We start from the raw sequence: 12,515 nt of genomic DNA on the forward strand, positions 1-12,515 counted from the left end.
GTCTGGAAAGGCAAAGCATATCTTCATTTAGGTACCTTAATTACGATACCTCACTATGTAGTACTATGGGTGTATAACTGGTAGAGTGTCATATGCCCCACGCTACCGGTGAGAGCCAGAACTGGCTGGACAGTTGTGCTGCAAACCCTGCATAAATTTGTACCTGTAACTAAGCCTGCCATTCGGTGCCTTCAAATATCCAATCCTGAGGAATTGCAAGTATTAAAAAATAATCACTATTAATTTAATTCTTTATGAAATATTAATCCCTCCTAAGTAAAAATCACGGCACTGCATCCACAAAGCACTTAACATGCTTACGCATGCTTCTCTGCTTCAGGCTGCCCTCTTCTGGATAATCTGCTTTCCAAATTGTTCTGCTCAGTTTCATCTCCTGGGAGGTCTACAAGGAAAGAAACAATGATAAAAACAAAACACAGTGTTTGAAGCACGTGAAGAAGGTGCTAATATGAACCTTGACTGCTGAATGATCTTTTAGGTAGAGAAAAACACTCACTTATGAAGCAGGGCAGATTCCCTTGTAATGAAACACCCTAACTTGACTATAATTTATTGTCATAATTTGACCTCTCATCAGTTCACATGACGTTTATATTTGTGAAAAGCTTGGCATTATCATATTAATAACTGAAAGTTTGTATAATTTTGACACAGTGCCTGCGTTCTACATGTTTTTTTTTTTTATCCTATTAGCTGCCTAAATACAACATATTAGCACAGAGCTTTACCATGAAAATACTGTAATGACTGAGCAATGAAACCTCCATTTCCCTTTAATCAGTGCTTGGTCCCCAGCTCCATCTTGTAAACAACTACAAGGAGACAGCGCAAATTATTTCCAAAGGCTCTGACATACTATACTGACAATATAATACTCCAACTTGTCATACGATGGGGCATGATAAATCATATGCCAGTTGCTATTATTCTGCATGTCGAGCCATATTTCTATATTTCAGTGCACCAATACCTTGAGCAGTTGCATGTTTTGTGAGGGAACAGGAATAGGTTATTACCATAAAAGTCCATTCCTATGGATTTGTTAGCAAAACCTTGACTCACAAGTGGTGTAAGGGAAACAAACTGTCCTCCTGTCATTGTAGGCCGGGCATAGTGAAATGACAAGGTGCCAGTGTGTCTATCACAGACTGCTCTCCCACAGTGGGTGGACAGGCAGGATGCTCTGAGTGAAGCAGATGAGATGAAGAAAGGTAGAGCAGCAACAAAATAACACCTTTAGCTCCTTGGCTGCTGGCTGAAGTGGCTCAATAACCTCATTGCGTATCTTGTGTGTTATACATAATGTATCTCTGATCACAACAGGCTTTCTGAACTTCCATCTATTTAAACAACTTATCACTACTTATACAACTCAGACAGAACAAAACAGACTAAACCTTTATATTGCGTATCAATTTCCATTGCTTTTAAAGTCAGTACATTAGCTTGTCAGTCCTGCTTGCCTTCCAACTAGCACATCAGAAGGGTGATATTCTTGCAGAAAGAGTACTGCATCCCTTTTAACTAATTCCTGAAAAATAGTGTATCCTGTTACACTTCATAGGATCTCACGGCACAAAAGTCTTTGGTGAGTCTACTGAAAGTAGTGAGGCCATAACTACTCACAGTACCGTGCTTCACACAGCCCGTATGGTCACCTTTCAACACCTCAGGTGTTGTACCTATCTATGCTCCACCTAAAAAGAGGTCACATCTGAAGAGATTATTTTTGATTGTGGCTGAAGTCAAAAACATCATATAATGTGAGTTTTTAGTAACTCCCACCTGAAGAATTCCCCCCAGAATTACTCTCATTTTCTGTTGCAATGTACAATTTCACTTCTTTGAGCACAGTTTTATCCTCCTTTGTAACAGATTACTTTTGGATCTGACAGTCATTAAGGAGAGAACAGTGGAGGTGTACATAAATACATATGAAGTGGCAGAGGCATAACTGATGCATTCATTCCTTTTTTTTTTTTTTTTTGGTCTTCTGGTAACAGTGTTCCTCTTAAAAAAGGAGATCATTAACATTTTCAATGATTAGTGACTTTGAACTGCCTACCAGTCAGTCAGCTTTAGTACTTGTACTGTACTTGTAGCCAAACAGTTGGACAACAAGAAAGATTTTTGTTTGTCTAGTGCCAAAGAAGTTCACGACAAGGTGTTTTCAGACAGTTTACATCTGTCCCTACAACAGATATGTAAGGTCTTTACTGTGGCCTTACCAAATGCATTCATCCCTGAACAGACCCTCGAGAATGAGATACTTTTGATGTTTTACTTCAATCTCTCTCCTTTCTGACATCAGACTGAAAAAGAGGCCACACTAAGAATTAAACATTTTGATTTCTTCTAGCTAGATCTAAATTATTACACAGAAGCATCAGCACACAGGGATAGATTAAGTTTTAATTTTAATATTTTGTAAAACATTGAGAAATACCTCAGAATGACAAGCTGCTATAAAGTTCAAGCTGTTCCGTCACAGTAGCTAAAGGTTAAGACCCCAAAAGACTTCATGTTAAATCTAAGTACATTTATTTAAAAGTAGTATCTGTTTGATAACTGATGACTGATTTAGGTCAGTACTATGGAATGACAGAATCCTGGATTGATTTAAATATAAGTAAATTGATTGGGATGGTTCCTGTCTTCTCACAAAATAAATGTTACTTTTGAACAATCTGAGCATTCTGTAGAGATTTAGTTTTCTTTGAGGCACTCTTCCACACTGTTATTCAAAAATAAGACAAGTAATTTCCTTCTGCCTCCAGTGAGATGGATTCATGGAACTTTGTATACTTTATACAATGCAAAATAAGTTTTTGTTTGTTTGTTTTATAGCTAATGGCATTATTTTGTAATAAAAATTAATTCTGTTGTTTTCTTACCCATTGGTCACAGAAAAATAGAATACAGATTATACACTAACACCTCACCTACAGGTAATATCTATAATCTGTTAAAACACTACAACACTTAAAATCAAAGTGTCTTTTCAGAAGGAGAAGAGAAACGGTGGACTTAAAAAGGACAACTTGAAGCTGGGATATAAGGAGTCTGTTCCACCAGCTGGTAGCTATATGAATATGGGGGCAAAGATGGCTAGTACTACATTACTGAATAATTATCCATCTAAATGTCAGCTCTGATCATGTGATGGGTCTTTTTATAGGCAAAATGAATGTTCCCTTATGTCCATATTTAATAATAGTATGGAAATGCAGTACATGTTCACCTTTCCCATTGACATCCTACTAAATAGGCATTTTAGTACAAGACGTTTTGCTCCCTTTTTTCTTTTACCTAAGTGATAAGACATGTAATACAAATGCTGAGCTGCTGAAAAAAGTTTTAAAACATGTAATAGATTTCAACATCCATGTACTACCCTGTGTTGTGTCACAGAAGGACACCTGACTAAAATAAAGAGTCATTAAAGCAGATAAATACAAACACAGAGGAATATTGAAGAAAAAATATTTAATGATCCATAGTATTTTTAATTTTGTATCTCACTGCTACCATCATAAAAAAATTTAAAAACTTTTTGCAAAGCTAAGTATTAAAAAGGATAACATAGAAAGGCGACATAGATTATTCTAATCTGATTCTTCCCTCAGGATACAAGCAATCCTAATTCAGTGATCATCAGCTACTAGGTTTAACATGCAGTCACTTTGCTGGAATCCGATTAATTACTGTTCCATTCTGGGTAAGAATGTAGGATACCATGTCAAGACAAAACAATTAACTGAAGTGTGGAAGAATAACTGACTCTTCTGTGACGTGCCAGATGCCGGTATGGGCATATCAACTGATCGCACTAACAGCCAGATCTCCGATCGGATGGAGAACACCTCTCGGCAACTCTCCTCATTGAAAGGTTTCTTTGTACAGGATATAGAAAGTTTGTCACAAGGGGAAAAAAAAAAGGACACACAGACTCTTCACATAATCCAGGAAATATCAGTTCACAGTTTGTGAAGGCAAGGGTACTCCAAAATATAGGTCCTATCTGAAGACACCTGGCCCACACAACTGGTTGAGAGATGCTATCATTCACCATGAGAGTGGAGAGAAATTAGTCTAATTACTCCTCCAAAGGCTTCTTGGAATGTCGATGGCTCAAAGTCATTTTTGTACTAGTTCTGGGGGTGGGGCAAATGCCCAATTTAAAAGCTGACGGAGAAGAACCTCTGCTCTGGGGAGAACAGAAATCAGCAGTCAGCCTGGTAGGAAAGCTGTGAACCTTCCAATTGGCAGTGAATGCTCATGAAAAACGCAACTGACATTAATTAAAACTGTCTGACAGACAAGGAAGATTTAAAGACAGGTCATAAGGAATAATTGCAGCACGATAAAGAATTGGTATATACCTATTTCTGTTTAGTTTTCTAGCACGACTACTAATTAGGAGAAAAAATAAATTAATGAAAAAACACCGCACAAGGCCTGTAACTCTGCATAGCTATATTCCCACCAAAACACTTGCATGCTTTGTTACTCTGCTACTTTTATTAAGGAAAAGGGATGTAATGATCACAGATTGTAATACCTTCCACTTGCAGGATATTCTAGTAATTCTCATTTTTAGTTTGGCCAGTTTTGACAGAATTCCAACATTCCTTCCCAAAAAAAAAAAAATCTATTATTTGTGTGTGCGTGTGTGAAGAAAATCCACTTTTGCAGATCCTCATGAGAGCATATGGTGCAATAGCTAGCACAAAAATCTGCAGACATCCAGATAAATTTCAAACAGTGGTTATTCTATCCTGCTCAGAATGTTTCTACTCATCATAATTCATGAATGTTAGTGAGGCCTCAATTACTGCACATAAATTCCAAAATATATGGGGCATAAAAAGCTCTTTAACCCAACAAAAAGGCATAACAAGAACTGATGGCTGAAAATTAAAGCCAGACAAATTCAAAATCAGACAGAAGATTTTTTATTTTTAAGATAGTGATGGAACTGAACAAGGAACATGTTAACAAGGGAAGTGATGGATTATTATTATTATTGTTGTTGTTATTATTGTTGTTTTTTAAAATCATTTGAAGTTTTCGGATTGAGACAACCATCTTTATAGGAATTACAATGCAGGGAAACAAAAGCTCTTGGGCTTTATCTGGGGAAAATGACAAGTCTCATTGTATTAAAAAAAAATACAAGAAGTCATAATAGGTGAGTTAGTGATTCCTCTACACTTAAAATCCACAACGTATATAAGCATACAAGCAGGTTAGTCTACCAAAAATATACTTCTTGAGCAGTCCTAGTTTGTCTGCATCAAAAACTGACTGTGTGAGTGGACACGTGTCCTAAAATGAATGGGAAATAAATATAAAGGTATATTTTCTGAGAGCTAGTGACATTCAACGTTATGTTAACTTAATTAAACACTGCCTTACTCTGAAAAACAATGGTACAAAAGTTACATAAAAGAAGGCAAAGAAGAATAGTTAGACTAATTCAGCTTCTTTTTTAGCTTTGATCTGATAACATCTACATAACTTTCAATATTCATAGAGGAAGACTCAGAACTGAGAAATGCAGTATGTGTGCATGGATGCATTCATTTATTTTTCTGGCATGAACAGCTAAACCTGCCCCTCTACCCCAAACTGGGAAGTACATAGCTTTAAGACAAAAAAGAATTCAAACATGAGACATAAATTACTAAATCAAGCCAATAACCAGAAAAATGTTGCAATAAGAAAGACAAAATGTTCAACTAACCATTTGATAGGCCATTTCTGAGATCTTGTGCGTTATGACTTGTGGGAGATGAAAATGGACTTATCTGGCATGTTCCTGTTGTCGGCGAGTACGAGTTTAGATTCTTCTTTTTGGTCAAAGGTGTTGCTTCAGATGGCTGACATGTAATAAAAGACAAAGAATCTGGATCAACATTGGCTGAAGATATAGGGGCATCTGTGTCCATCTGAACCCACAACAGTTACAAACTTTCCCTCTGCAAAGCGAATGCATTCCAGCCTCTACCCTTCCTATCAGCAGAGTTGCATACTGCATCCCAAATCAGCCAAAGCCTTTCGTGAAAGATTTTTTTTCTAAGTAATTCCAAACTTTACTCCCATTTATGGGAAGCACATAATACATGTACAAACATCAGTTTTACTCAAAACTCTACAATCCAGGAAGAATCGAAGCCCAGGGAAAAGGCTGTATTTCATTGCTGAGTAATTTAATGAAAGAAAATATTAATGTTTATAGAATTAAATTGTTACAGTGTTATAACAAGGAAACTCCCTTTAAAAAGTATATGCTTACAGGTGAAATAAATAGTAGACAAGGAACATGAGTTGTACCTATAAGCATAACAGGCAGCTATGTAACCCTCAGAAGTTTTCTTCTCAGTTCCAGCCAGCTGTTAATTTAAGTGTCCTAAAGCACAATACTCAATTTTTCACACCTACACAGACCTGCATTCTATCGTTATCTGTACAAATGAGTGTTTTTATTACAACTTCTACTATGTTCTTGGCTTCACCAAAATTCCAGAATGAGCTCCAGAAGTCATTGTACCAAACTCGTATTAAAGCCTCCTGATCTTTTCACCTCTCATTTGAAAGCATTTCCTGTGCCACTTGTACCACCACCCATGTTCACACTCATTTTATTTCACAGAATGATATTGGTTCAAAGTATAAGATCTGCAATTATACTTTAAAACAGTGACAATACATTTAATTCTAATTCAAGTGAAGATGTGACACTGATTCATGGAACAGCCTTCTATCTCCAGTGCTGCTAGCTATTCTATTTTTATTTCTTTTACACAAAGCTGCAGTTTTGATGCCTGTCTTCCCTTACTCTCCCTTGAGCAGTTATCCTTAATTTAGAGTCTAACAGTGTTAGCATTGGTCATCAGTATTATGACTTACACTGTATTTCAAAGGATATAATTTGCTGCCCACTTACCTAGCTTTCTCATACCACCTGGAAATCAATCTGTCTTGTTTTAGTCTTGAATACCCTAAATCATTTTGCATCAGCTGTTCACACTCTCTTTGCAGACTACTGGTATTTTAAACAGTACCTGACAGAAATCATCAGTCTGTCAGCACTAATACTATGCCACGTTCACCCAGGTTGAAGAAATGTGTGTGTTTTTTTCTTTTTTAATGAAATACTAATTACTGTAAAGTATTGATACCACTTCAGGCATTTAATTGTCATAAATTTTCTTCTGTAACAGGGACAATCTGCAATCTGCTTACACTTTCAGGATATTTTTCCTGCTTAACACTGACCAGCAGTCACCTCAGCCACCATATTTCTGGATATGAATCCAATCTCCTTTGAGCAGCTACCTGGAAAAAAAAGTTACTGTAGCACTTAGAAGGACAGTATTTATTTGGCAGTAAGAACTTCTGTTCTAGATAGAAGGGTCCTACTCCAGTTATGCATATATATATATATAAAAATAAATGGTAGCATACCAAAATTACAAAGTTTAAAAATACTTGATTCTGATCTGGTCAGTTTGGGCATACTTTGGGTAGTCTGACCAGCAGGTGGAACGAGGTCCTCCTGAATAACAGGAGAGGAACTGAAGAAATGGCAATGTAAGGGGCAGAGCTAAAAGAAATACTTCACACAAACCTTGTGTGTTTATTACCTTACATTCCTTTCTACCTTCAATTCTGTTATTTAATTACGGCACACTTTAAATCATCGGTACGTACCTGTTAGAGGCTTTGTATGAACTAAAAATCATAGTGTAAACCCACATTATTACTGAGATTCCAATAAAAGTTTTCATCATTCAGATGGGCTTTTGTTAAGCTTTATGTTGAACAAGGTTTCCTGAACGCAGGTAACCACCGAGCAACTCTTCCTTTTTATCTTATGGGGAGGGAGGCAGGGAAGGAATAGCTTTAAGGCATAAAAAGAATTGTGTGTAATTTCAGCTGGACCACTCATCTACAAAAATGTTACTACAACCCAAGAAACAGATGCAAAATTACAGTCACAGCTGCATTCTGAGCAGAACAAGTTGGGTAATGGTACACTAAGCTGCTAATTAAATTGCTAATGATTTTTTTTAGTGCCATTGCAGTATTTTGCCATCTTTCTTTAAAGGAAGAAAAAATCTAGCAAATTTTTAAAATTGCACATTTCTATTTTGCAAACTACCAGCGAGACCTCCAAGTATGCGCTGCATATAAACAAATCTCTTCAAAAGGACACAGATGTGGAGATTTATTGGGAGCTCATTTACTGACCAGCTATTTCCTCTTTATATACTTTTCCAAAAATTTTCCTTCCTTCAAACACTGCCATCCTCACAAGCTTCTCTGCATTGGTGTCTGCAGCAACACCCACTGTTGGTAGAAGCAGATAATAAACTGACATATGTCATGACATGCTGGTACTGGGAGTATACTATAGCTGCATTTACAAAAAATAATAGCAACAGTACAATTTTATTTTTATTGTGATAACTGTGGTGAAATTTATTGCAGTGTTAGTACTTTATTGTTTCATTATGCCAGATTTGCTGAGGGAGGTAATTATATCCTTGTCATGAAAATGCCTTTAATGTTTTCATTTCAATTTTGCAGTTTATAATATGCAGATTACAGCATTATCATAATTCCATATTGTTACATGTACAATTACATGGCAGAACATTTGCTTCCAGGATAACGGAGCTAGTTTCTAATAAATGATTTCACCAAGGATCTTAACTCATTCAGCTCTTGCGTAAATAGGGAAGGCAATAAAAATATGCATATTTCACCCATTATTTTCAGATGATTCTTTCAGTTATACATTACTTAAAGCCAGGCAGTTCTGTGACAAATAGAATCCAACAGATTTTATACAAATATTTCCATCAGTAATTTTGTGCCTTCCTGAGATTTTTTTCTAGACAGCAACCAATCTGTAACATAAGCATAACTAATGAAATACCATGTTTACATACAGTTATACGTGCATTTACACACAAACATATCCCAAATTATCCCATACCAAGAATACTTACGTTATATTTTTTACCACCATCCAACTTCAGTGATCTCTTAGCTCTGCAAGATAAAAACATGGACAAATTTTATAATCATCTAGACACAAAGATTTCTGGTAGTAAGGTTTATAATCTGTTATTTTAAAAGACATGTTTCTTTTTCATATGTTTCACTTTTTTTTTTAATGCTGCACAAGAAAACTAATCTCATCTAAAACAAATACATTAACTGATCAAAATACTGTGCAACAAAAACATTGCTTGCTTAGAAGGATAAAGCGTTTGCGTAGGAAAATCCAATTCTCCATTTTATAATAGAGATAAAAATTAAGACACTTAAGTGAAATTGCACAGAACACAAAATGTTCAGTTGTCTCTTTCTAAAAGACTATAAACAATGAAAAAACGCAGAAGCATTATTATTTACCTACCTTCTGAGCAAGGGTTGAAATTATTTTTCCATTAGTAGAAATAACACATCAGGCATTTAAAGCCCAGGTACAGCCAAGGTGAAAAAAGTAGTTCTTCCCATCATTTTAGCTCTTAACATGATTCAGTGCTACCAGACTATGACTTAACTGGGGAACAGATGCTCTATGTCTTTACAGGTCCCCAAACCATACGAAACTATTTGCTAGTCTTCTTCACTATACTGATTCAGGAACATGCCAAGCTCTCTCTGCAAAATCTGCTCTGCTGAACTGGATGCCCAGCTGTTAATGGCAACGCTAGAAGAGGAAAGCTGAATATTTATAATACTTTATATCGTACAGCTGTCTTCTAAAGAGCAGTCATCAAAATTTTATTGAATGCAGACTAAAAGCTCAAAGGAAAGAAAGGTCAACATAAATTAAGACTATTTTTCCCAGAGACAACTGAAACTTTTAAAGTACATTCTTAAATCTTAACAACAGTTTAAAGCATTATATAAAACAATGAAGAAAAAAACTAAAATCTTTATATGAACAGTCCCCACGAAACATATATACTGTATCAAATTAAACAAGATTTGGAAAATACATCATATTTCAAGAACTTTGCTCAATTTTCATCTCAGAAAAGAATGTTTTGTCTTGTAGGGAATTAAGATGACCTTATTCCAAATACATCCTCTTCTAATTTACAGTACTGCTCCAAACCTGCATTAAAGTGTTGTAAAAATGGAAACATGGAAAACATGTCTTTGAAATGTAACTCAGGTAAAGGTTTTTAATTAATACTGGTTTACAATCATCTCTGTTACACACACACACACAAAGAAAGAAGTACTCTACCTTAAAAAAAGCCAAGTAAACATGTAACATTTAAATTAAAAAAAAAGTGACTGAAATTCTTGCCAAAGGGCAGTCAAAGCTGTAAGGGTTTGATGGAATTCTTTACAATGTATTTCTTTTTTAAATAGCAACCCATATTGCTTAAGGAATGCAGACTCCATTACATCTTCCACCCCAGTGGCAGCAGGGAAACATTATATTTATTAATATATCTACTCCAAAAGGGTGCTCTAGGGGCCGATGCATTTGCATGTTATACTGAGGCCTGTGATGATGGAAGTTTTTATGATGGACTTCAAAAGATGCTGGAAGCCAAAGTAAAGGAGAATCGGGACTGAACATAGCTGTAGGATAAAGATAAATGAGAAATCGCATGAAAATTGCACTAAATTATAAACATTTAGAAAATTTCTTAGAGAAAAAAGTTGTGGATTGGTCAAGACCATGTTATTTAAAGTCTGTCAAATATTGTGTACGGCAATAGAGCTGTAGACAGCCCGATTTGCCCTCTGCTGGCCTGCAAAACCCCAGCAAACACCCTGAGCCACGGTGCTGAAGAAGCAGCCTCACTCCAGACAAGCACTTCTATCCTGGGAGGAGCCGTATGGGTACACGTTTGGCTTCAGGAGTCAGCTTAGCCTCGCTCATCCCACTCAGATTCTGTCCTATCCAGCAGTCGTTTTTGCTCATTGGCTTCTTTTTAGTTATCGTCCTTCTGTTTCTATAACAAGAGAACGCAAAAATCGCTGGGCATTTGCCATTCACCCAAAACAAGTTAACATTTGTGCTCTTAGCCTGCATGCACTCCTCGGCTAGGATCACCGAAACACGTTAGATGCCTGGATGAGTTTTGAAGACCCAGTCAGCCAAAGCCTTTATTCTCAGATTTTTCAAAAGATGAACATTTTTTTATGTTCACATCTAAGTCCAAACAAAATTCCCAGAGCATTTTAGGAAACACCATGGAGGAAGCGCACCAACTTTAGTTTGGTTTGCCTTTTTTTACATGGCTGGAAAAGCCTTGCTATGGCTCTGGAGTAGAATCCAAAGCCAGAATGTGAAGAAGAGGCAGAAAGATGATGCATATGCGATTACAGTACACATTAACTTATTTATCTGAGTTTCCTACTCTTGAATTGGTTCAAAATTCCCTAACAAGGCTTATTTTACTTTCTGAACTATGCAGAGTATGATGACATGAGTTTATAGCTCGCTGTACACCCTGCAAGGATTATTTTACCCATAACATTTATCAGGTGTAAGAACTACATATTACTGCTATAGCATATTGCTGACCTACCATTCTAGGCCACATTGTCAGTTCCTCACTAATATTCAGAGATTTTTGCTCACTCACATACTGTTCTGGTAAAATCACTAATCTGAGGTTAACTACGAGTCTAGGTATGCAATTTAACTTTCTGTAAAGAAATGGATTTCTTATTTTGTTTTTAACTCCACATATTCTTCTCTTTTTTCCATCATAGTCCATTTATGAATGAACATAATGGTAGCAGTCACAGACAGATTAGGATACAAAAAACTGTATTATGACTATATTCTTTCATTAATAATACTCTGGTGATTATTGTAGCCCGCTTTGAGGCCATTTCATTTAGCTTCCTCATAAGTTTCTGCTTTTACTGGGGGAGAAAATAAAACACCTCCACGCTATTTCTCTGCTGCTCTCTCTTCAAAACTTGCCAACAAAACTGTATTGTTAACTGGAAAAGCAGAAAGAATGCATGATCATTACCTACATCAGTAGTAAAACGGTAGTTCAAGTCACAAACAGACTTAAACGCTAGAAATCAAAGCTTGTGTATTGATCCATTTCTCTGTGTGACTCTTCTATGATTACTTTAACTTCCAGCAGTCAACAGAAAGGCTGGCAGAAGCTGGAACCTATGCTAGATTTAACAAAACTCTTAACTTTGTAAGGAGCTGTGAAGCGGGACAGCACCCCAAGCCCACACGCAGGCGGCGTGCTGGCGTCTCACGGCCTCACCGTACCGGGGTGGAAATCAGCAACATCCTGAATTTTTTTTTCCCCTAGTTGTTCTTCAGGAGGCCACGACCAGCAAAGCTCCACAAAACAGCACCAGAGTCGCAAGACGGACAGGATTCATTCCAGGCGGAGCCAACGCGAAGAGACACAGCCCCGCGGAAAGAGAGCCCGGCGAGCCCCGCGCCCTCCCCACGGCAGGGAGAAGCCCCC

The 12,515-nt window shown here is 36.8% G+C and overlaps 1 protein-coding gene across 2 annotated transcripts in view; it reads right to left on the bottom strand.

Annotated features, from left to right (window-relative positions):
- Positions 1-12,515, bottom strand: part of ITGB3BP (integrin subunit beta 3 binding protein) — a 29,252-nt gene that overhangs the window by 16,406 nt on the left and 331 nt on the right. For both annotated transcript variants that reach the window (XM_048062003.2, XM_067001949.1), the window contains exons 2-4: positions 9,042-9,084; positions 5,768-5,903; positions 322-403 (exon numbers count right to left, since the gene is read on the bottom strand). In XM_048062003.2, coding sequence (XP_047917960.2) covers positions 322-403; positions 5,768-5,903; positions 9,042-9,084 — 261 coding nt within the window. The remainder of the gene's footprint in view (positions 1-321; positions 404-5,767; positions 5,904-9,041; positions 9,085-12,515) is intronic.

This window comes from Anser cygnoides, chromosome 8 (assembly GCF_040182565.1).
Source record: "Anser cygnoides isolate HZ-2024a breed goose chromosome 8, Taihu_goose_T2T_genome, whole genome shotgun sequence".
NCBI classification, from domain to species: Eukaryota; Metazoa; Chordata; class Aves; order Anseriformes; family Anatidae; genus Anser; species Anser cygnoides.